At 34.5% G+C, this 25,840-nt stretch overlaps 1 protein-coding gene across 3 annotated transcripts in view; it reads left to right on the top strand.

Annotated features, from left to right (window-relative positions):
• Positions 1-25,840, top strand: part of rad18 (RAD18 E3 ubiquitin protein ligase) — a 35,734-nt gene that overhangs the window by 5,134 nt on the left and 4,760 nt on the right. Inside the window, exons 5-13 of one of the 3 annotated variants that reach the window (XR_007930689.1) lie at positions 1,520-1,812; positions 2,187-2,286; positions 4,921-5,102; positions 5,855-5,925; positions 6,635-6,695; positions 12,626-12,748; positions 16,746-16,884; positions 20,624-20,668; positions 23,779-23,825. Coding sequence is in view for 2 of the 3 variants with exons in the window: in XM_051897795.1 (XP_051753755.1) it covers positions 1,520-1,812; positions 2,187-2,286; positions 4,921-5,102; positions 5,855-5,925; positions 6,635-6,695; positions 12,626-12,748; positions 16,746-16,884; positions 23,779-23,803 (994 nt within the window). In the remaining variant the exon portion in view is untranslated. The remainder of the gene's footprint in view (positions 1-1,519; positions 1,813-2,186; positions 2,287-4,920; positions 5,103-5,854; positions 5,926-6,634; positions 6,696-12,625; positions 12,749-16,745; positions 16,885-20,623; positions 20,669-23,778; positions 23,826-25,840) is intronic. The other 2 variants (XM_051897795.1, XM_051897794.1) reach the window with 2 other exon arrangements.

Here is a 25,840-nt window from a genome sequence, read left to right on the forward strand (position 1 = left end):
TTCTTAGGGTAATGGGTGAAGATTGTATTTTATTTCCCCTTTTAGCTTTGGTCTGTGGGTTTTGTTGAGATGTTAGATCTTTTCTAATAGCATTGACATATAAGGAGGGAAACTGATGTCAACTGATGTTCAGATGTTAATGTAGACCAAAAATGGTCACAACCACTTTTATACCAATTTTCTTTTCTTCACATTTTTTTAAGCGTTTAGTTTTGTGTGCATATATGTGGACTAACAGTCAGACAAAGAGAAATAAAAGGTTTCGATATGGAAAGTGGCGTTTGCACACCTCATTGACTCCACTTTATGGCTCAGTAATGGCCTCACAGCCACTCACTGCGTTTGTTGGCTTTCCACATTTCCACTGGAATTGCGAAACCGACAGGTGCTTGCCTGCATTCACTCTCTCTCACACTTCCTTTTATGTACTCCTTTCTCCTTCTCGCTCCTTCTGCCCTTCTGTCCTCCCTTCAAATTATTTTTCACTATTTCGTCTCTCACTCTTCCTCAGTGGGGAAGGGGAGATATTCGATGGCTTACACATTGTATAGAGATTCACAGCATTGCTGTCAAAAACACGTTTACTGACAAATTGTCACCTTAGTGGCTCAGATGAAGGATGCTCAAACACCTTTTTTTTTTTTGTCCTTGGCCCATTTTATGTTCTTCAAGAGTTTTGAATTTTTGATATTACATATTACATGTCCCTCGCATATATCTCATGACCCAAAGTATGTGGAAGACCCTTTTATCTCTGCAAGTGTGGGATAAACCATTCAGTCCAGTCAAAACCAGGATACTGCCTTTTTGACAATGTATTTGTAAAATGTGGTTTATAATTGCTTTGAATGCAAAGTCATTATACACGACTGATTTTTTGGGGTTAGTAAAGTGTGCATTAAACAACTTCTATTTCAAATAAATGCTGTTCTTTTGAACTTTGTTCATCAAAGAGCCATGAAATGTATGATGGTTTCCACAAAAATATTAAGCAGCACAACCGTATAATAAGAAATGTTTCTTGAGGAACCAAATCAGCATATTAGAATGGTTTCTGAAAGAGTTATGATTCTGAAGATTCAGCCTTGCCATCACAGGAATAATTTTTTAAAATATTACAATAGTAAAACTGTAATCTTAAATTGCAATATTTCACAATATTTCCGTTTGTACTATATTATTGATCAAATAAATGCAGCTGGTGAGCATAAGAGACTTCCTTTAAAAACATTTAAAAAATAGTGTACACTAGTGTATATGCACAATTCCAGTTAATAGAATGCTAACTATTTCTGAATGGCCAAAGTATTTATAAAGTGTCCACTTAAAATATATATTTATTTTTTTGTTAACTTAGTCACAATGCAAGCATGCAAACTACATTACCGTATTTAAACTATATTTAATGTTTCACAAACTGATTAAAACACTGATTAACCAGAAACTCCAGCACCATTGTTAGCATTCACACTTTTATTAACACATTGTATGTAACTCTCCATCTTTTTCTTATCTCCAGGCAAAAGTTGTGTCATTCAAATTTGGAATCACCCCCTATTTCACCTCAAACCCCGGCTATGATGATCAAAGGCAAAGCAGCAAGACAGAAGGGCCTCAGAAAGGAAGCAAACACCCTCAGTCATTTTTTCCAAAAGAAGACCCCCATGACTCCAAAATCAGAACCTATGGAGGTGTGTGTTCAACAGCCAGGCAGCTTCAAGGAAGAAAGTGTGGAGAATACAATAGGAATGGTGAAAGAGGAGAAGATGGATATTCCTTCCACATCACAAAGCATTAAGCCGATGGTTAAAGGTACCTAGCGCCACATATGCCATTTTGTTGCATTTTTATATTGTATGTTAGGTATAAACATGCATATTAGTTAAATGTTGAAAATAATTGATTTCTAAAATGTTTTTCAGTCTAATACACCGTAATTTTTGTCTATTGTGTATGGTGTTTAAAAAAAATGGGTAATTTTTACTGATAATGGGTTGCCCCATAATGCATTGATTTGTTTTCTTCACAGTAAGTGCATTATATAAATCTTTAAATCCTTTTAATCACATCTGTGATTTTTTTTTTTTTTTTTTTTTTTTGAGATTTTAATTGCAAGCACTTTGTATTTGTGCATTGCCTAATTGTGCTTTTTCGAATAAGCAATAATTTTCAATCATTTGTTGCAGTGGAATGTCCTGTCTGTGGAGTGTGTGTGCCTGAACAGCACATTAATAAACATCTGGATATGTGCTTGAGCCGAGATGATAAGAAAGAGGGATTGAGAAGGTATGGAGAATATTTACCCTGTAATGCATAGCACTTTGTAAAGTGTGATGGAGCAAATTGTCTTGTCTTTCTTTGACTGCAGTATAAAGTTAGTGATTTTCTAGAAAATGGATGCTGCTAATTGACCTGCTGTTATTCAAATTCAGAATTGTCAGTTTTTGTGCTGTAGTTTTACAAAATCAAACAAACAAATGAATACTGAATAACTTGCATTTCAGACATAATAGGGCAAGATATTGTTCAGTTTCAAAAGGATCCAAACACTCAATGTAGCAAATGCGGACAAGAGGATTGATGCAAACGGCGAAACATTTCAAATATCTTGAAACACCATTTATCCAATAAGTGGAGCAGAAATAATTTCTGTATTACATAATGTAATTCACTTTTCTTCAAGTAAATTGTGCTTTTGTTGTACAAATTGTTTGCCAAGTTGTCCATCAAGCTTAGCATTCTTAGACCTGTTTATTTTTCTACCTAATCAGAGACCCTATTCAACCCGTTTTTTCCCTTTTATGCATGTGTCTGAGTTAGTTGGATGAAGTTTAACAAATAAACTGATTGCTGAAAAAAAAAAAACTTTTCTTGAATAGATAGTAAAATTTAAGATAACATTGTTCTGTGGGGAATAATTATGGCCACTTTAAAAGTAGCTGAATAGTACTTAACATGGTGGTTAAAGAATGGATTCAGTCCTTATTAAATAACTTTCCATATAGATTATAGCTTGTCTCCATCCCTCCCCCCTACTAAGCCACCCCTTTTTCACCTGAGGGACATTCTGAAGGGCAGACATTTGGTGTGTATGTCTGATTGACAGAAAGGGTGATTTCATTTACTGGACACCTTGAGGGTATCGTGATGAATGGGGGTGTGTGTCAGCACTCCTGTGGCCTTAAGCCCATCCTGACATACTAATGCTACAGAGATGAATGAAATGTGCACCCTTTCATGCTTAGCTGTCTATATTTTTGTGTAATAGTGTTGGGTCTGATACTTATACCTAATATTAAGTATTAGATATAAGTAATAATTCACCCTCATGCCAAACCTTAATGATTTTCTTTCTTCTGTGTAACACAAAAGATATTTTGAAGAACATTGGGGTCCAAACTACAGTGGACCCCACTGACTTTCATTGTATGGGGGAATAAAAGTCTTTTCCCCCAAAAATTTCCACAAAAGGAAGTCAGTCGTACAGGTTTGGAATGACACGAGGGTGAGAAAATGACAAGATTTTCATTTTTGGGTGGATTGTCCCTTTAATCACTATACCTTTTTAAAGGCTGTTGTATGCAGTATAATTGAGAACAAAGAAATATTGCTGTGTTAGTCATAATTAAATTTATGAGTAATACTATCTTGTAAATCAGCCCATCAGGTAAGGACATATATAAAAACAATTTGATAAAAAGAAAATTATATATCATGACAAATAAGATAAGATAGAATAGAATAGAAATAGCCTAAAAGACAATGTGTTTTTCAGGCAATTTTCATTGTAGATGTGACGCATTTCCTCTGTCAGGGAAAGATAAAAAAAATTATGATATGACCCATATAAAGATAGGAAAGACTAATAAACAAGTAAATAGCAATACTGCCAACTAGGATCATGCCACCCTGACAAACTGAGCAACCGGACAAATACTTTTCAGAGAATATACCAAAGGACCAGCAAAACAATGACAGGGTTGCAGAGCTATTTGGCTGACATCAGAGAAACTGTCCTGACAGCAACAACCTCTTCACCACTTGAGATTCATCTCTGGGACAGTGCCTAGGAGGAAGACATTTCTGAGAAAGACCAGCATTAAATCACGTAAAAGCCATGGGACAAACCCTGAAACATTTTGGTAGTAAATTTTGTGGTTTGACAATAATTTAGTTCTTTGGCCTAAAAGCAAAGTACCATGTTTGGCAAAAAATACAACCCAGTACCAGGTAACACCTAATCTGCCTCGGTGACAATATCAGGTTTGTGGGATTTCTTTTTCAGATGGTGGAACTGGAAAGTTTGTTGGCATCAAGGCCAAAATGGATTAAGCCAAATGCATGCAAATCCTTGAGAGAACCTGTTTCAGTCAGCCAGAGATATGAATTAGTTACTTTGTCGCATGACAGTTGCACAAACTACACATCAAAACAATAAAGTTATGGGTTTATAGTTAGTATTCTAGACAGAGACTTGATTCCAATTAAAATTTGTACTATGACCTGAACAGTCACTCTCCATCTAATTAGCATTGTTTTGCATGTGATGAAATCGATAAAAACAGCTGATACACACACTTATTACTGTACTTGAGGAGAATTTTATATTAATGTGCCAAGTTGCTGCCTTTCTCTGAAATGGTCAATAGCCCACAGTTAACCGACTATACTACTTGTGGAAGAATTAGTGAATATTATTAACAACAACTGTAATGATCAAACATTCATGTTTGTACAATGACTGAATCATTTCAGGAATTTCAATTTGAATGGTTGAATGGAAAGTGGAAAAATGGAACTGTCTTTGTAAATTTGTTTTGACAACTAGTTTTCTTTTCTGTATAATTTTCATTATATTAAGCACTATTTTTTTTTTTTCTATAAATGATCCTTGGACTTGTGCATGCGTTTGTGTTTCAGTGGTGGAAGGCGTAAGGCGATGCCTAAGCTGTTGTATACTTTGATTACGGTTCCAAAGCTCAAGAAGATGCTTAAAGAATGCCACCTGTCCGCTCAAGGCAGCAGAGATCAGCTCGTGCGACGCCACCAGGAATTCACCCACATCTATAACGCACAGTGTGATTCACTCAACCCCAAAGCAGGTATATGGTCGGAGATCAATAACCGAATGGATGGTGAGACATTCCTTTATAGGCATTGAAAACATGGTCAAGAGTGCATGTAAATGTGTTTCAACATGACAATGAATGACAGCTGTATGCTGTGGCCAAGCATGTATTGCTGGTGAAAGAGAGTTTAGCTGGGTACAGTTTCTCTCTGTCCAGTGATTGTAGGCGGTGGAATGTAATTTATGTGCTGGAGTTAGTCACCCTGTGGGGGACCCTAGCAGAAAGATGACAGGGCTGCTGGAAAAATACAGTTGTTTCATCCCTCAAGTTTTCTTTGAGTTACTGCATTGCTTCTCACTGACCCTTTCAGAGCTGAATTTATCTCTTTTCATTGAGCTGTCAAAGGTTTCACAGGAAACCTTCTATTTTTCTTTTATTCATCCCATGTTACCATGGTTTCTGTTTAAAAGCTGGACTTGTTTGAGTGTGCTTTGTGTTTTTTCCACATTACCTGTGGGCTTCTTTTTTTGTCATATACAATGGCAGATTTGAATTGATGAATTACAGTACAGAAACAACCAGTTATCAAGAATGATTTGTAAATGAGCCTCCTCCTGTGTGCTTTAATAAATGCAAGAAAACCAAGAAATAGATGCTGTTTGAAATTGAGAGGATTTTTTTTTTTTTTTTTGTATTTGGATAGATTTATATGTTGGTCATTTAAGTCTTCAGAAAATGTGGTTGTAGTTTATAGTAAATTTGTTTGCTTTTTCTTTTGTTAACAGCTGAAGAAATTGCCAAAGAAGTTGAAAACAATGAGAGGTTAAAGAATCAATTGGACAGTAAACGAAAACCTGTATGTACTACTATGGATTGTAATTTCTTTAAAATAAATAAATACATTTAACAAATTTATTACACCACCACCCAATGTTAGGTTTGTGCTACAGCTGCCCTAAACTAACAATATTGGAGATTACCAAAAATCATAATTTATGTTTCTGTAATGGTTAATACACACAAGTATGTGTAAGCTCTTTAGTCACAGTAGTGTTTCTAATGCTAAAATATAATTATTGTTGTGATTTAATGGGTTCACAAAACTTTCATCAAAAGCAAGTCTTTGGGAACAACTAGAAACTATTTGGAAGTCAATAACAAAAGAGACTGTGGAAAAGTACATAAAAACAATGCCAGCAAGAATGCAAGCTGTTATCAACGCCAAAGGCTGCCATATAAAATAAAAATAAAATATGTAATTTTTTATTTTTATGTGTGTATAAAGACTATTTACTTGTTTGTTTATTTGTCTAATAAATGACAATAAAATACTTAGTTTTAAACACGTTGTTTTGACCGATTCCTGAAATATTTGTGTTTTCTCTTTATTATGATTGGTGGTGTAATAAATTTAAGCACTGTATATACAGGATATGTAGATGTGTGAGTGTCTATATGTATTTCTGTTAGGTTTGTTGGGAAACATCAGTTGCAGTCATATTGAAACAACTATAGCTTTTAGATTTTTTTTTTCTTTTTTTCTCATAATGTTTTGTGTTTGACAGGTAATCGTCACTACAAAGAATCAGACAACTGAAGAAATTGAGGAGTTACACTCAAAGTACCGTAAGTCCTGACTTATAAAAACTGACATTGAATAAAGAATGAGACTGTTGCTCTTGTCAGTTTAGAGGTGTAGAGGATGCGCTGTCCTTGCACCGTTGTAAAAAATGTTTGAGTGATGTCACAACAGGGTCAGATTCATTCTCCTGTTTGTCCGGTGCATTATAAAATAAAAATGTCTGTTTGATATATGTGCTGAATAACATTGAGTACTTTCTCTACCTCAAGGTTGACTGAGCATATGCATTCTGTATTTTTGCAGCTAATTATCAGCTAAGGATATTTGCATATGTTTTTTTTTTTTCATGTGGCTCCAGCACTATTTTTACAGTGTTTGGGGTGAATCCTTTAAGCCATTCTTGATATTACTTAATGTGTATAGTGTACACTAAGTCTTTGTGATGAGTCTAGTTCAGTTCTGCCATCAAGTTATTTTGGTCAGGAAAAAAAAATGGGCAGTTTCTTATTCTTTTTTTTTTTTAGTTTTAATGCAAAAAATAGATTATACACATTTGAATCATTCCACTTACATCAGTAATGGTTAGATTGTCATTTGTATTCTTTAACTGACCCAGACAGTCCGGACTGAAAGAAAATCCTACTATTAAAGTCTCATTAGGCTACATTCAAAATCATTTGCAATAAAAATACTGTGTAATTACATTAAAGAAGTGTTTGGTGTGCATGCTACAGTGAGTTTCTGGGCAGAAAATGGCTGTCAGATTGAAGGCACAGCTGCGATCGTAATCATCAAAAATTCCTTTTCTGTTTTGCTGCTTTAATGTTATGCCCATGTATCATCAGTGTGCACTGAAAGGGCATTTGCAATTTCCGTTTCCACCTCATATATCAGATCTTCTTGTTCAGGTGCAGTTTGGACTCTATGCAGAACTGTGGTGCAGAGATTTCTTAACTGAAAACAGATTTAGCTACATCTTGAATAGAGCTGCACACTTTCATTTTAAGTTTCTCTCCTGATGATTTCGATATAAATAATCTCACTTCAGTTATCCTCAGTAGTTCTCAGCCAAAATGTTTTCCAGAAACCTTTGCCTTTTGTGACTCCAAGTTCACTAGGCGTTTGAGTGTGTATATGAGGAGTGAGAGAGTAAGGCAGAAAGATCCCTTGAGGGGTTGGAGAAGAAGGTGGTGATCAATACGACAATACCAACAGGGTCCCAAGATCGATCTTACCTCATTAAATGTTCCAATCTGCCTTAGTGACCCAGCTCAGAATGCTTAGACCAAAAAAATCAGACAATGGGCTCCAAGCTTTAAAGATACTGTCCACCATTTAATGGACTTCTGTTGAGAGGGCGTACTTTTATGCTGCCTTTAAGGGGATCAGGTACAAATGAGCAAGGTTGTAAGTTAGTTTATATCAAGTGTTTTGTGTTGTTTTAATGGAATACAATTTAAATCTTTAATGTTGTTCCAAACCTGATTTATTTTTCTCTGCGCATGAATGAGGGCTGATGCTTTCAAGCTACAAATAGGAAAAAGCACCATAAAAGTAATATAAAAGTGGCTTGCATCATTTTGTGAATAAATCATTATTTTAAGTCAGATCATTTCATTCATTTGGTTGATATGCTTCACAAAACTGATCTGAAAGATTTATTCACAATTAGGCTGACTTGTTCCAGTTGTAGCAGTTAATAGCCTAATAGAGGAGTTAATTAATGAAAAACATTGGTCTGTTCCTCACACAAAGCTATCATATGACTTCAGAAGTCTTAAAATATTGTGCACAAGTCTTATGGACCGTTTTATGACACTTCTGGTTTATTTTTTTTTTTTTTTTAAGCTTGAATTCCTCAGTCTCTATAGGGACTAATGGCATTGAAAAGAGACCAGTACAATTTTGATTTTAGGTTCCATGGAAGAAAGTAAGACAAACAGGTTTGGAACGACTTGAGGGTCCATAAATGATGTCAGAATTTTCATTTTAAGAGGGAACTATTGCTTTAATTGTGTTTATGGATGTTTATCCTCACATATGTCTTCACATTTCCTAATGTTGTGCCCTCTGTAAACTTCAACTCTAAGGTTTAGTCCCTGGTGCTCAAACCATGTCTCTATTTGACATGCACAGGTAACAGCTGCTAGTCCTAGTGGCGTCTCTGCCATAATGAAAAGCCACTTACCCTAACAACCTCCTCCCAGAGGCCAACATTAGAAACAAAGCCATTTAAGGTGGATTGGTGTAATTTTCAGGAAGTGTGAAAACATGGTCCATATTTGTCATGTAAAATTGACCTAGCAGGAAAAGATTAAAGCCACTGTGCGATTAGAGAAGCCAGGCTGTGATGTCTGAGACAGGATGTTGAAATATTGATGCACAGCACAGAGGGGTTCTATAAATAGAGCCATGCCGAGATAAACTCTTGATTAATCATCAAAGGGGCTTGATGATTCACCAGCCTCATGGAGTGTCCGATGAATGGGGAAATGATACGGTGTGAATAAGACACACACCCAGAAATCTAGCTTTTCTATACAACAGGTTCATCTTCGATAATGAAACAAAAGTTCACCCTTAAGCAACAGCGCAAATATCAATGAAAATATTTCTTCAATGATCTATTTATTTATTTATTTATTATTCATTTATTTTTGTTTTTATGGATGTTTGAAAAGGTTGTCGGCCATTTGCAGAATGAAAATTCAGTATCTGACTTGGTATAAATGGTTAGAAATAATGTACAACTAAAAATTATTATTTTTTTTTTATTAAACAAAATTTAACCACTAATTTACCGTTTGCCATTCAAACCCTGATTGACTATGATGACATCCTTAAAAATTGAATGTGTGAACACCATAGGAATAGGGAAACCTAATTTAAAATTTTCATGTCAAATTAAATTTTTCATGTGCTTTCCCCTAGGATCTGTATGTTTACAAGGAACCACATTTTTTTCTCTTGAAAATGCATATACATGTAGCATTATATGTTTTATTTACCCATATTCAATCCAACCATCTCCACTAAGTCTGTCAGAAATGAGTGAATGAAAAGGAACAGAGCAGTGATCTGTTTTCTTGTACATGCGTTTTGAATTTTGGCACATATGTGTTGCATGGAGAGGTTTATTTTGTTGAATGATTCTGATGCAGAGTCTCAGTTTAGTCTGTACATTATAATGGGAGCTCTGCTAGTCATTACATTTGTAATAATTTTTCTTTATCTTTATGTGTTTGTTATAATATAGATACACAAAGATACTAAACTTAAGAGCTTGTCGGGTGACTGGCCATTATCAGATTTGAGCCTGCTTTTTTTCCATAGTAAATAACTTTAGTCTTCCATGAAGAAACCTCAGATTTCTTTTCTAAGTGTCCTGAGTATGACGCACTATGAGTTGAGTATGAAACGGAATATTTAGACATTGCATGTCTTGTAACACTTCACCCACTTCTTAGTAATTGTTTCAAGATGTTCACAACATGTTCATATTTTAATGTAGACTATGACCAAATAGGAAAACCTGTTAAATTCAAGATCTGCTGTGAAGTTTTTTTTCCTGCACCCAAAGAGATCTGAAATAGCAGGAGAAAGCTATCCGTTAGCATTCCCATTCCTGTCTTTGTTTTTCAGGTTGAAAGCATTGTAGCATTATGAAAGTAGGCTGTGATAGCTATCCATACATCACTTCTTCAGGGCTTTTTTTAGTTGTTATTCTAGCAGCTCCACAGCTTTAGCAGAAATGAATAAATTCAAGAACTGCCTGTTTGATATGACAGTGTTTTCACAATATAAAATGATGTTGGCTCTGGAAGAAGGGTCTCATTTCATTGTGTCTTCAACGTAAGAATGACTTGTGCAAGAAGAGACAGATCAGATACAGCTGGCGGGTGGCATGGCTTGGGTTAAAACTTTATTAAGGTCTGCATCCTGTACTGCATGTTAGATGTTAGATACTTTTATTGATTGTGTGAAGGAAATTGCAGTGCAACAGCGAAACATCAGCTAATCAACAGCATGGTACAGCATACTACAGTTGTGCATGTGCACCTAATATATTAAAAATACAGAATGTACAAACGCTCAAAACAATTTAAAACACGCAGTTAAAAAATGACAAAATTACAAGCTAACAAAATTAGAGATGGGAATTGAGTTTTTTTTGTTTTTTTTCGCTAATTTTGAAGAATGAAAACTAAATAGGGTCTAAATCACTAAACAGGGTTTCTAATGGAATTGCCAAAATGGACTTTCAGCTGTTGCAGTATGAAGTATTAGAATGGATATCAGGCTACCTTGCCAGTTTTAATGTCTAAAAATGGACATACTTACACTTATACATACAATAACTTGATGTCACAAATGCAAAATTATGTCAAAATGCCCATCTTTGCGAGTATCCTCGTAAACACAGTTGGTTATGTCTTAAGTGAACGTAAATAGTTGAGAAATACAACACTTCTTTAACACTTTTCAATCCGGGCATTAGTTCTAAAAGTGACAGCGGCCTAATATTCCTTCTGCTGTCTGTGATTTTAATGTTAATCAAACAACAAAGGACAGAAAAAAAAAATCACATTGCTTTTGACAGAATAACTTTTGTAACTTTAATAAGGATTAAACTACATTTAATTTTTACAGTAAAGACTGCAGTGTTATTTTACATTTGATTACATACTGATTATTGATTTTATTTATTTATTTTTTATTTTTTATTTCCCTCTCTGTAGCCTCCCTGAAAACTACTGTTAGACCTATCTGAAAATCCTGAAAAGCTCTGTTCATTTCTTTTGTATGTTTGTTCTATTGTCTTTATTTGTGCTATTGCTGTTGTTTGTTCTTATTTTATTACTGGCTGTTTAATTTGGATTGAGTAATATTTGAGATTTATATTAGTTAGGCTAGTAGTTTTTGCTGTGGTTTCAAAATTGGAATCAGGAAATTTCACTGATATCTGAAAATTGGTGTCATAACCTTATTTAAGGTTGCATGGGTCAAACACAGTGAAAACAATTACTATTTAAATGTATTTATTTATTACTTTTTTATAGTGGGGCTAATGAAAATTTTGGCAGGGCAAGTAAAAATTTGAACCACTGGCCTGATCAGGCCTGTAGAAAAAATCCTTAGCCTTGACAACCTTATAATGTGTGCTATGGATAGAATGCAAATATGATCAATTCAACCCTTAGGCCTGTTCAGTTATATCAAATATACTAGAAACAGGATTCATATGCTGCAACAAAATCAGACACAGATGCATGTCAGGGTCTGCTGTTGTTTAAAAGCGATGTGCTTCTGTGATAGTGAACTGTGCTGGATCCCTGGATCTTTTCTCCCACTGTTCTTCAGTCGTCATTATTTCAGCTGATCTGTTCTTGGGTCTTTTGGTTGATGTGATTTTTAAAACCAGGCCATATGACCTTTCATCTGCTTCTGTTGGTTTTCGCCACTACATTTATCATGGTCTGCCTGGGTATGCCAGCGCTTTCAGAGGTCCTGTTTTTTTTTTTTTTTTTTTTTTTTTTTTTTCCATTGCAGGATTCATTCTCTGTTAGCTAAGATTGAAGTATAATCCTCATCATTTTTCAGTACAAGTTGCGTTTAGATTTTCCTGTTATGTCTGTTTTTTATTTTGTTAGTTAATTTTGACTATGTAATAATTTAATAATAATTTGATATTAAAGGAATATTCCAGGTTAAATAAGTTAAATAATAAACAACACATCATTTTTTTTTTTGCACGTTATTGCAAAAAAAAAAAAAACCTAATTAATCTTTTGTCAAAATCTAATAATATGCTTTGCCTCCTGAAATATTCATTGTGATATAGAATGCTTATTTTTCAAGATTCAGAATTTGATTAAAAATTAACTTATTCCTAGTTTCTTATACTAATTGATAAAATACAGTTGGAATTAGTACTAAACACTGTACTTTTCTGCCTTTTAATTCTTTTTCTTAGGAAAGCAGCACAGTAGCGAATTTTCCCGTTTGATTGCCCAGGTCAGAGGTCGTCTGGAGACGTCCAAGAGAGCACAGATCAAACAAGAAGAGGGGAATTCAACAGAAGAGACAGACTCCAAAGGTCCCATTATCCTCAGTTTCTTTTCAGATTGCGCTCTAAAATGTTACTATTTGCAACAATCACATTTGCTAACCTTACACAGTTCTGAACAGGTGGATAGGGGTGGATGATATGAACAAAATCTCACAATATGAGTAATTACATTTTTTTTTTTTTTTTTTTTTTTTTTTAAATATTGTTATTTTATATCACAATATAATCATTTTATTTTATTTTATCTTTGTTATTAAAAATGAGCAAAGATGCAAATTACAAACAATATGACAAATATAATATAAGAAAGATGAATTAAACAGTGCTTTAAATTTTTCAGGTAGGCTACAGTAGGACTATTTAACAGTAGCATTCAAGTAAGAAATTATATGATCAAATGTAAAAAACAGTGCATAGTCTTTACTCTATAATTAATTATACACAGAATCTTAATAAATATATTAACGTTATTCAGACAAGCGGTCAGTGGGTGATTTTTCTATTTTCTTTTGTTGTTTGATTTGCTGCTGCTGTAACTTTAAGACCTGCATGAAACTGTGGTAGATTTTTCCCCTGTGCACCTGACTTAAGTTTGCCTAATCCTGGGGCGTCTCCTAATCAACACCCAAGCGTCTACTGGCAACACTCAATAATATACCTGGTCTTTCGGGGTGTCTCCTAATCGACACCCAATAATATACTTGATCTTTTGGGCGTCTCCTAATCGACACCCAATAATATTTCGGTCAACCTAGTGCTCCCTAACTTGCTGCGCAGCAATAACCAGAGACTCCAGTTTTTGTCCTTCGAAGCTTTTAATCACGGCCGGGAGAATTCTTATCAATCTCAGAGAATCTCTCTCCGATCAAAGGAATACAGCAGGTTTTATAGGATTTCAGGTACATCTCACAGTCAGAATAGCATGATCTATTACTCATTATCATCAGTCTTAATATGATTGGTTCAGATTTAAGAAAAACAACTTAGTTCCTCTGCCCCGCTTACTGGCGGAGTACATTTAGATTAGAACAACTGAATCACAGGATCTTCAAAAAATATCACCGGGTTAATAGTTCACTGATTACTCAATAGGTCAAAACAATTTTCATAGACTATTTTTTTTATCCTTAGAAGGATGCTGTCTAGCCAGCACAGCAGAATTTTTCCACTTGTTAAAACACTCAGTCCTAGTGACTATTTCTCTATTTCAAAGTTAGCTTGTTAGGCCTGTAGAAGAAAAGAAATGTTAGTTCATAATTAATTAGTTCTAAAATTCCATCACAGATCCAATACAATGATACACATCCAATTTCTTTCTCAACTGTTTACATTCACTAAAGACATATCCAACTGTGTTCACGTGAATACTCACCATTTTACTCCCTGCAGCAGGGAATGAAAGCAGAGCTCTGCACATACATCCTGTCTCCTGCTTTCACACATCGAATAAAATGTGGTACTGTACCGTTTTTTAAAAGCAGATACCTTTGTAGTAGTACTGGTACTAGTATCGGTATATCGTGCAACACTATGGAAGAATGGACCAAAATTGCTCCAATCTGATGTGCAGACTATCCAAAACTATCCAAAGTTTATGGAAGCATTTGGTTGCATTATTACTGCTCCCAAGGCAAAGGTTCACATACATTTTCCAGCAAAGACACTGGCCCTCATTTATCAAACGAACGTAGAAACCAGCGTACATCCGAATGAAAAAATCAGCTTACGACATCGCTCACATGTGGTTCATTAAACTTTCGTATGCGGCCAATTCCTTCGCACGAGTGAACAGGTGTTGATAAATATGGCAGCTGAAAACAATCGAAAAAAAAGAAATTTATCTTACTCTAAAAACACCCCTCAACCTCGTAAATGTAAACAATAAAATTTATTTAAATAAAAATACCGGTAAATAAAACTAAATACTTACAAGCATTATAAATATATATAAACTTGGTTATTTTAGTACCTCACTCCACAGAAAATCCTTTAAATTTATTTTATTCAGAACAGAACAAGAACAAAAAATAAGTAGCTATATATTATAAATTGAAACACAAATTAGGCTATAGTGGCATTCATTATAAAGCAGAAATGAATTTATTTAAAGCAAAACTGAATTGGGGTCACACAGCCTAGTCTACCTCTCTCATTCGGGAAGAATCCAAACGTTTCCATATTCGCGATGTAACATTTATTGCTTCCTGAACTACTGTTCCTTATGTAAACAAGGATTTCTATTTCAGTCTTGTTTCAATATCCACTTAAAATATCATCCTTCACATGCGCAAAAATGTGTTTGGTTGGGCGTTGCGTGCTCCGACTGGCACAGATGTATAGCGGACCATTTAAACTGAGAAGTGTTAACTTTGTCTGCATTTTAGTTTGCTGATAAATGGCTAAAATGTTAGCAATGCTAGAACTGATATGTTGGGTCTGCGTGTGTGAGTGAGGCGCCTGCGCGATTAATTGGATTTAATAAAATAAAGATACACATTTTAATAAAATAAAGAAAACGAATACAACGCGAGCGTAAACCGTATTAGCCCTACTTGATGCACAGTTTTTCTCTTTTGTTTTGTTAATCAGTTAATTATTTCAGTGAAATATTTTGTGTAGCCTAGTCCTATTTTTTTATTCCTTGTAGGCTATATTATTCTGTTTTTCTCTGCGTTGCAGGTGCATGATATGTGAATCCTAATGTTCTGTTGATGCAGCCATTTGCGCATACAAAGCAAAATCCCTGGAAAGAAAAAAAAAACATTTGTGGTATTTTAAGACGCACATCTATTCTAATTTAATTTTAATTTGACATTTTAATCGTGTCGTTTAATGGTTAATGATCGGTTACTGAGTGATTGTCGGTCAGGAAAATAATCTAAATGTTCTCATAATAGTTCTCCACCAGATTTACTATGCTGCACACGCAAGTTCCCGCTGACTCAAAAACTTGCGTGCATGAGCTGAGACCTGACGTGAGATTTGATCATAGCCACCGCTCACGCTTATATTGATAAATGCCAAATTTTGTTTGATAAATGAGGGCCAGTGAATCTTGGATTATTTTACTTGATAAACATGGGAAAATATGCAATGTTTTGTGTTATTTGTTTGATTAGACTATCTTTATCTAGTTTTAGGGCTTGAGGAAATGTATGGAAAAATAAAGAGTTCATAAACATCTCAAATCTACAACCACTGTACTCGCAGTTCATTCACACACACATAAACACTGTTTGAAACTTAAGTACTTTTGTGCGGCACCTTGACAATTGCAGTAAACGAGTCTGTAGACCCTATCGCCTACTCTGATGATAAGGCACCGGCCTCATGCTGTTATCACCAAAGCATTAATGGCTCTATAGGTGGACTTCAGAGTCAATAAGCAGTTTGCAGTGTAGAAATATACGACTTGGCAGTCTGGATTGGTTATCTCTTTATCAGTCAGTGCCAGAACAATCAGATTAGTTGCAATTGATTTTGGAATTGTCAGTTCTCTAGTAAAGACTATGTGTAAAAATAGATTTCAGAGGCGTGTTGATCATTACAACAACAATACCCTTTTCATACTGTAATTTTCCAAAAACATCAAACTGTATTTGCAAAAAACACATTACATAGGGTGTGTATTGATACATCCACTGTCTTAAATTTAGTTATTTATTTGTGGCAAGAAGCACCGACCTTTGTTAGTGTGGCTTTTGCTGTGACACAAATGACAAGTAACTAATTTTTTTCCTGACCGAGACCAATTTTTACTCACAATTGGCCCTTGATGAGGAATTTTGAACCCTGACTACATCTACTTGAGAAGTGTTTATTAATAAAAGTTAGCAAAAAACAAAAACAAGCTAATGGTTATCCCAATAAATGATATCAGAATCAGAAATCAAAGAGCTTTATTGCCAAGTATGTTTACACAAATCAAGGGGGGTTATTATTTCACAAGGTTTTTACACAAGATTGTATTCTAGTGGTGTGTACATAACTGACATGTATTCTTTCTTCCATGTCTTTGCAACAGGTGCACACAACAGCATTCAGAATGCTTCCCAGCCTCTTGTCTCTGCACTGCTGAAGGTAAAGAGTGAAGAGATGGATGGGATAATTGAGCTTCCATCAAGATCATCAAGCCCTACATTCAGTGACGTGTCAGTCAGCAGGTACTTCTGTTTGAAAGCAAACCATTTCCACCCTTGTATTTGTGCTAATTGTAGGTGGTCAATACAAAAGGGATAGTTCAACAAAAAATGAAAATTCTGTCATTTACTCACCCTCATTGCAAACCTATATCATTTCAAATCTATATGACTTTCTTCTCCGGAACACAAAAGAAGAGATTTTGTAGAATGTTAGTTACCAAAACAGTTTTTGTCACCATTGTCTTCAATTGTATGAGCAAAAAAATAACAGTGAGGCATTTCACAAAATGTTTTTGTTCTTAAAATGTTTTGGTAACACTTTAGTATAGGGAACACATATTCACTATTAACTACGACTTTTCCCCTCAATAAACTCCTAATTTACGGCTTATTAATAGTTAGTAAGGTAGTTGTTAAGTTTAGGTATTGGGTAGGATTAAGAATGTAGAATAAGGCATTAATATGTGCTTAATAAGTATTTATAAACTGCCAATATTCTAGTAATATGCATGCTAATAAGCAACTAGTTAAAAAAAACCCTAAAATAAAGTGTTACCAATGTTTTTTTATGTTTTGAATGGTATGAGGGTTAGTAAATGATGATGGGATTTTTCATTTTGGGTGGATTATCCCTTTAAGCTGTCTCTTAATGTTTCTTTTTGTTATACTTAGAATCAGTTAGGTATACACCTAAATGTGGTCTTGATAACAAGTATGCATTTCATTTAGCCACAAAAATTGAATAGATCCTTGGACTTGCTTTGATTTGTCTTGGATTATGTGACAAAATGAATACCGTTTGACCACAACTGCTTTCAAACCCTAACCTGAGGGCAGTTCCTCCCTGCCTTTCTTTGTTTAGTCCACATCAAATACGACAAATGTCCACATCTCTAGTATTAAATATCACTGTTATTGGGATCCTGAGATTGAGAACACGTTCAGGTGTGGAAACATTCTAAATCATTTCCAGTACCCTCTCTGTGCTCTGTTCCTGACTGTCTCGTACGATTTTTCATTGGCTCACTTCCTGTCTCAGAGCACTTTAGCCAATTTCCTGCTGTTTTTAAAGCAATATTGACAGGTCTTTTGCTCTGTAATCATCCTGTGAGCTGTTTAGGTCAAGGCATGGGATGTTAACTTTGGCAGAAAAGAACCTGTCAGTCACCAAGGAAATGGATTCTGAGAATTTTTTTTTTTTTTATCTCACAGGCTTTCACATACTTTGATATTTAGGTGATTGAGAGCTCCTTGTTCCCTTTCTCATTATTCAGTCATTTTGTTGGAATTTATTGCATTACCTTTTTGGTTTTTTTTTTTTTTTTTTTGCTTTTTGCTTTTTTTATTGATTTTCACAACAAAGACAAAAAAAAAAAATTAAGCTCACAAAAAATAGCAGAATAATGGAAATTATAAAGTATCAAACATAAGTATTTATTCTATGTGGCTTTGTGTTGAGTATCATTTCAATTTTATCGATTCCGATTCTGCTTGTCAATTCCGGTTCTTATCGATTCCTAGTTTTGATTTAAATAAGGTAAAAAAAAGTCAAAACATCTAGATATCAAACATATTTATTCTGTCTTTTTGAAAAAACATTCTGTTGTTGTAACTGAATAACGTGAACAAAAATCAGCAGCCTACAGAACACTTAGGCCTACAAGAGGAAATTTTGCCAATGGTTTTAACAAAAATATCACAGAAAAAAACAACTATACTAATATAAATTTTTAACATTAAATGGTTAAAGACAAGTAAACAGTCAGTAATAAAATAAGAACAAATAAATTAGCAATGGCATAAATAAATACAAATTTCAGGTACAGAAATTGAAATCAAATATAAAATAACACTGCATAGTTTTCTTTTTATAAATAAAATATAGATTAATCCTCATTAAAGTCACAAAAGGTATTCAGTTATGATCAATGAATGATTTTCTTTTGTTCTTTGACTAACATTAATGACAGGTGGCACATTTATTACGTTTATTAGGCTGCGGTCACTTTAAGACCGAATGCACGGATCCAAAATACTGTTACCCATACACATCTGTTTACGTTCACTTAAGACAAATCCGACTGTGTTTACGAGGATATATTGATGCAATTTTGTGCATATTGGTCCGTTCAAGCTCAAGCAAATAGGAAAGAGAAGTTAGTTCCGACCCGGAACTACCTTTTCTGCAGTGGAAAAACGCAGAACGGTTTGAGACGGACACAGGCCAGGAACATGCACTGAAACAGTGGCTCTCTGTGGCTGCGCTTCAGATGTGTTTGTGCGCGGCATACAAAATAGTGCGCAAGTTCTCTTTCACGTCTTCTTGCACTTAAATGGTTTAAAATCACATTAAAATGCGAACACAGAAATCATAAAGCGGAATCGATATGCACGTTTTTTTTTTGGAATCCCCGGTTCTTGGAAATATGGTACCGGTTCTCGATACCCAAGCCTACTGTTGTTGAGTTCTAAATTGGTCAATGTGATGCATTTTGAAGCAAAGCTTTAAAAAAAAAACAACAACAAAAAAAACAGGCTTTTTAGGGCACATCAGTCTGACATTACTATGTTTTTAGATGTTGTCAAGGCTTCCATTAACACCTTTTTCCCTGAATCTACTGATAAAATTGTGTTACTACTAAGAAAAGTAATGGACATAAAAGAATATCAACCATTAGAGACAGTTTTCCAATTACATAGTTTCAAAGATCCATGATGACGTGATCCATGATGTACCATCATCGTTTTAGATTTGTTGGCATTTTCAATTACTGCTCCCAAATAGGGTTGTCACTAACACATTTTCAGTAGGTCTTTTATTTATTATTTCATATTGTCAAAATTGCTAAAACATTATTTTTACAATAATGATTTAACATTATTAATGATCTGTATTAATGAATTCATAAGCATTGACAACTCTGTTAGGCTACATTAGTTGCATTAAGCTACAGATGTAACTAATTTAACTTTATGCATCCCACTTTTTTACATTTACTTACAAACTGACTGTGTTTACTTGAATAACGCACCTAGTTCCTTCAATGTTTTCAGTGTGCGTTAAAGATGCATTTTGGATTGCACTGTCCTTTGTGGCACACAAAATGCCCTTTACACTTTGAATGTGAGCAGCTGCTGCACATTGCAAAACAATTCCCTGGTCGTAATGGTCATTTTACAGATCCATTTTTAATGGTGTTATATTTTGGTGAGTCTCCTGAGAAACTTTAGACTGGAATTTAGTTTTGTGGAAAATGGTGTAGAATGTGTGATGAAGTTCATCAGATGGGGTTCTTTCATTATTAGTGTGGTTTTGTTGACTGAAAATGTTGTTGATGTGCTAATAACTTTTAACCGGATTTCATAAAATATTCATGCCAGGTCATGCTCATCTTAAGATTGAACATTTTCATTAAGGGAATTAAAAGAATGTAACCTTTGTAAAGAGTTTATGACTGAGCTTGAATAATCTTTGCCATTTTTTTAAACTGAAAAAATAATCACATACTCACTTGTTTACTCTCTAAAGTGGCCCTCATTTCTTGACTCTGCATGTCGCCTTTTGTAGGACACACAGCATTTATTAAATTTATATATGGAGATTGATTGCTCAAGGGCACTATAATTTGATGTATTTGTTTTATTAATTTGTAAAAGGCCTCCAGTAACGGATGTTAATCATTGTGTCTTTAGGAAGTGGGTTGACCGTTTTACCAAGGTGAATGATAATGAGAAAAGCATTTTCATTTGCTGTTTTTAGTTGACTTACCAGACGAATCTACACATTAATGGATACAACAAGGAGGTACATGTTTCACATCTTCCTGTTTTTCACATCAGCCAGTGCCTGATCTAGTTGATTTTTAGAATATGTGGCTTTGGCACATCCTTCCATCTAAATGTTTGATTTGCTGACAAAAGAGTCAAAAGGTTAAAGTAAATTTTAAGCGATGCATCAATACAGCAACTTTGGCAGCTCCACCAGTGTAAGAACACAAATCAGAAGTGATAAGATCTATTACAGGCTCACAACTGCAGCTCATACTGGAGTCTTGGGATGGATGGTGTTCTGCTTTGGCACTCTGGGTAATTAACTGATACTAGGAGCTTATTCACATGGATGGTTCTTGTATTCTAGGGATTAGTTTGTATATGCTTATTAAAATATTGCAGACCATGAACTACATGTTTTTTTTTCAAGATACTGTCCTTTTCATTATTACTTTGCATCCTGAAATTTTGAGCTCATGCTGTAAAAATGCTTAAGTCTGTATTCTGGGGCAAGTCCTCTGTTTTGTACTACATTTCAACTCGTCTCTCCGTTTATAAAATCACAAAGTCCTTATAGTTGAAGTCTTTGTCAGAAAAGGTTTATCAGGATAAACGATAAAAATGTTTTATAGGATAAACATGTTTTGTTTTGTTTTTCTCCAAAAAAAAGTTTTTGTTTCTGATTGTTGTTAAAGAAAGACTGAAATCCCAGCTTCATAGGATGAGTTGATCTGCTTTGTGGCATTTATTCACCCTGAAGTTATGTATTTGAGTGCTTTTGTTGAACCGTGACATTGAGGTGATTCATAGGTGTAGAACCAATCAAAATTCTACAGGTAGAAAGAGGTTTTGAAGTTCTTCTCCTTTGAAGTTTCAGTGGTACCATGTCCTCTGTATGTCCTGTGATTCAGCAGGAAAATGCCACTTTACCATTTTTGTGGTCTTTAGGTAATATGAAGAAGTGTGTGGCTGCAGGTGTGTAAAATTAACAAAAAAATTATTATTTTTTAAATGATTCTGTTATTACTTATTAGCATGTAAATTTTAGCAAAAAGTAAAAAAAAAAAATTTTGTTAATGGAATAAAATATTAAGAGTTTGTTAAATTGGTAATATTTGATCTGGCCCCTTTTTTTGTTTTAATAACAGCAATATTTCTATGGAGGCAAGGAAATCTGACTTTTTGTATTAAGGAGTTTGTATTTGATCAATAGAAAGTATTTGTCCTGTATAGAAAGTGTCTGTGCTGTAAATATGTATTAAATTGTAAATTTGGTAAACATTAATCTTAGCTCTTCTGGGTCTACTTGATCCCTGAATCTAAAACAAACTTTGGTTTAAACTGTGACAGAATGTATTACATCCCGTTCTTCTTATGCAGGGCAGAAACAGATGTGTGCGGCTGCCTTGTTGTGGTTTTGTAAATGCTTTTGATACATGTGGCTCCCTCTCTTTTTCTTGGATTTTCTTTCTTCCTCTTCCACTAAATCATCTCGGTCCTTCTGTTACTAAATTCAACTAATTTCAGATCTTAAACGTTTACAGCTTAAAGTTGCATTAGGCTGAACTTAAACCAAAGATTGCAGTTAATAATAATCATGATGTATAATGATGGTAAATAGCTAACAGCTTTTTATAACCCTAACCTAACCCTAACTCCAGATATACACTTTTCAAAATAATATATTAATTTTAAAATGTAACAATAACGTGACAGTAATTTAAATGTAGCCTTTGTAAAAATATAAAGCAAAACATTAAATGTGCAAAAAAAAACAAAAAAAAAGTAAACGACTAGTATTTCCAAGTTGACTAACAGGAGCAGTATCGTTTAATCAACTAGTCGACTAGCCTCACACATCCCCAATATGTAGGCACAAATTGTGTCTACAACTTATTTCAAGCATTTGAGAATATACCTTTTAAAAAAGAAAGTCAAATGTGTCCAGCCTTTGAGGTCAAAGTTCAATAAAGCTCTATCTTATATGCTTGCCTGCCTCCTCTTTCTACTAACGTAATAATAAAAGTGAAGGTTAGCTTATTCAGCATCTGCCACATTAGCTATTGATTAATAATACTTTCAGTCTCTGGTATGTTTTTGAATATTGTTTTTGTATCATCAAAATTAAAGTCAGGGATGGCTGGGGGCTCAATTACTGTTTTTATAATAATGCTTTTTTCTTTTCTTTCATTTCCCATGGCGTCCTGTGCAACCAATTCCCCCCGTGTCACTGCTTTCCCCTTTCCATCACTGCCTTCAGCTTCACAATTTCCTCACTTCCTACATGACAGATGGCTGGTTTATTGTGTCCCTCATGCTTTTCATCAGTAGAGAGCAGTTCCGTAATCATTTCTCAAGCAGAGTTGGGTCCAAAGCACCAGGGTGGCAGTGACAGGGCCTTGTGTCTTGACTTAAGTTATCGTCACTACTAGTTTCGCAATTCAGCCCATGCTTGCAGAATCACAATATTTCTGAGTGAAGAGCACGTGCCTTCAGAAAACACCTCATTGTGTCAACTGTGTCTATACCATGTCAAGACGTTGATTTTGACGGCATCAATCTTTAAAATATTATACTATTACGCTGGGCAAATAGCATGTAATCATGTTTGTGTCTAGGACCATTTTTGGTCCGTTTCTCCAGATAGATTTGTATGCAGGCTATGTAGAATAATAAAATATGTCCATATTCCAGTCTGTGTCAAAATGCTAAAAATTCTGCCATATTATGAATGAATCTGAATGTGGATATCTCCCTGTTGAGAGGGAACCATAGATTATATTGATTTATTCCTAATTGGTTTCTCAGATTTCCTACAACATCTATAATAAAATAAAACCTCTGAGGTTTTAGAGCAGAATACCATTAAAACAAACATATTATAAACACATTATGCCTTGGAAAGATTTTTAACATAAACACAAAAATATGTTTCACACCTCGCAGCCGTGTTTATATTAATGTATTTGACAGAGTGCGAGTCATTTATTATATTGCTTGTAATGGCATTCTTCCAACCCACAATGTTTTGTAATAGACCTGGTAAGACACTCGTACTGATAAACTGGCCCATGCTGAATCTTTACAGATTTTTTTTATAATACATATTAAATATTACATTTTTTCTTCTGTCTTTTACTTCAGCTCCATCTCAGATGTTTTCTGTTGAAGAAATAGCAGCAGATACTCAAGTAAGTAGCTCTTCACATACAGCAAAATAACACATTTTACACTTCATCACATACACACAAATACAAAATGTTAAATCAAAAATTTGTGCACATCATAAACCATTCTATTGCTTTATTTTAATTGTGATTTATTCCCTTTGATTAATTTTGTTCTGATGATGCACATTCATTTTCTTATTGTGCACGATTCATTATTACACAAACTCCCAATGTTTCCATAAATTTGTTTTTCATAATGTAAGGTGTAATGTAAAATATCCCCCCTTGGATATTTTTGGACAGACACTACCATTCAAAAGTTTGAGGTCAGAATGTTTTTTTTTTTTTTTAATTGATCACAAGTTACAGTGAAACCATTTATAATGTTACAATTTAATTACAATATTGTTACAAATATTTATAATATTTTTAATTAAATGCTGTTTGTTTTTTTTCTTTCTATCCTCTTTTTCTTTTCTAATCCTGAAAAATGATCATGTGGATCATGTGACACTGACGACTGGTGTAATGATTCTGAAAAGTCAGCCTTGCCATCACAGGAATAAATTACATTTTAAAATATATTACAATATAAAAACAGTTTTTTTTTATTGTAATATTTTACAATATTATTGTTTTTATCATACCAGCCATACCAACCCGAAACCTTTGAACGGTAGTGTAGGCTGGTCTGTTGGTTAATGTTAACCATGCAGAATATCAAGTCTCTTTTTCATGTTGAATATATTCTGCACTGACTGTAGTCTCAGACACTTAATTTCATTAATGCAGTGCTGATTTTCCCATGTTAATTTTTTGCTACTTTCAGCAATAAACATGCGGTCTATTCTTTGACAGGATGTTGTCCCGCAAAAATCCCTGTATCTGCAGTCATCAAGTGAAGGCTTAGAGTGTAGCTAGTTGTTGTTGGCTTGGGTTGTATCTCTCTAGTTCCAGCACATCTGGTGTGCGTAAGGCCTTCTTTCAGCAAGGGATTGCTCTTCTTTGATTGAGTAGTGCCCCCCACTATGAGCCACTCACTGGGGGATAAGAGTTTCAGGCAGTAGCTGCTCTCTTTCTAGTTCAGTTCTGTTTAGAGACAACACACTCCCACCCATTACCCACAAGCCCGTCTTGAGGATCCACCTCAGATCTTTTTATAAATGTGCTATGGAAAAATGTTTTTGTGGGAAAGTGTTACGTCAGACATGATATTAAGGCTAGCTGGCGTGCCAGGACGTCTGTTGTCTTGACCAGATAAAAAAGTATCTGTTGGGTTTCACTGTTTACAGAAATTCCTCAGGCTCTAAATATTGAAGCCACTGCTCTTGCCTTTAAAGAATCTCTATCAGCATTAATTCATGTAGATGTCATCTGATGGAATGTCAATAAATCGTAGTTTGTTCTTATATCCAGTTTTCTTATGACTATCATTTACAAAGGCTTAGCAGACCTTTGTGCTGGCACTTAACCACCATTTGACCACATTCATCGGTCAGAACTTTATGTGAATAAAATGGAGGATATTTAGCAAGCAGACTTTCTCTTTAGAATCCATTTATACATAATAGTTAAGTCAAGTGTTTTTAATTTTTATATATATATATATATATATATATATATATATATATATATATATATAAATATATATAAATATATATATATATATATATATATATATATATATATATAAATTTTTTTTTTTGTAAATAGAAGTTTTGGCCAGAACTGTCCAGATAGTGAAATTGCACTGTTTTTACAGCTTTTGTATGTTCCTGGATAGTGGAGATCACTGATACTAATAGTGTAGCTCATCAGCATACATGACAGAAAAAGCTGTCTTTTTTTCAGGGAAAGAGCATTTGAAAGGCTTATATCTGATCCAACCAACCGACCCACTTACTTACATGCTTACTTACAATAACCCACCCAACCACGTTTCTGTCACGTCAGAGGTAGGCCAGGGCTGAATCCCAATTTACATACTTCTGCTAAGTATGAAAAGTGTATTGCACTAGTGATAATACTTTATTAAT

This window comes from Ctenopharyngodon idella, chromosome 6 (genome assembly GCF_019924925.1).
Source record: "Ctenopharyngodon idella isolate HZGC_01 chromosome 6, HZGC01, whole genome shotgun sequence".
Lineage (NCBI taxonomy): Eukaryota > Metazoa > Chordata > Actinopteri > Cypriniformes > Xenocyprididae > Ctenopharyngodon > Ctenopharyngodon idella.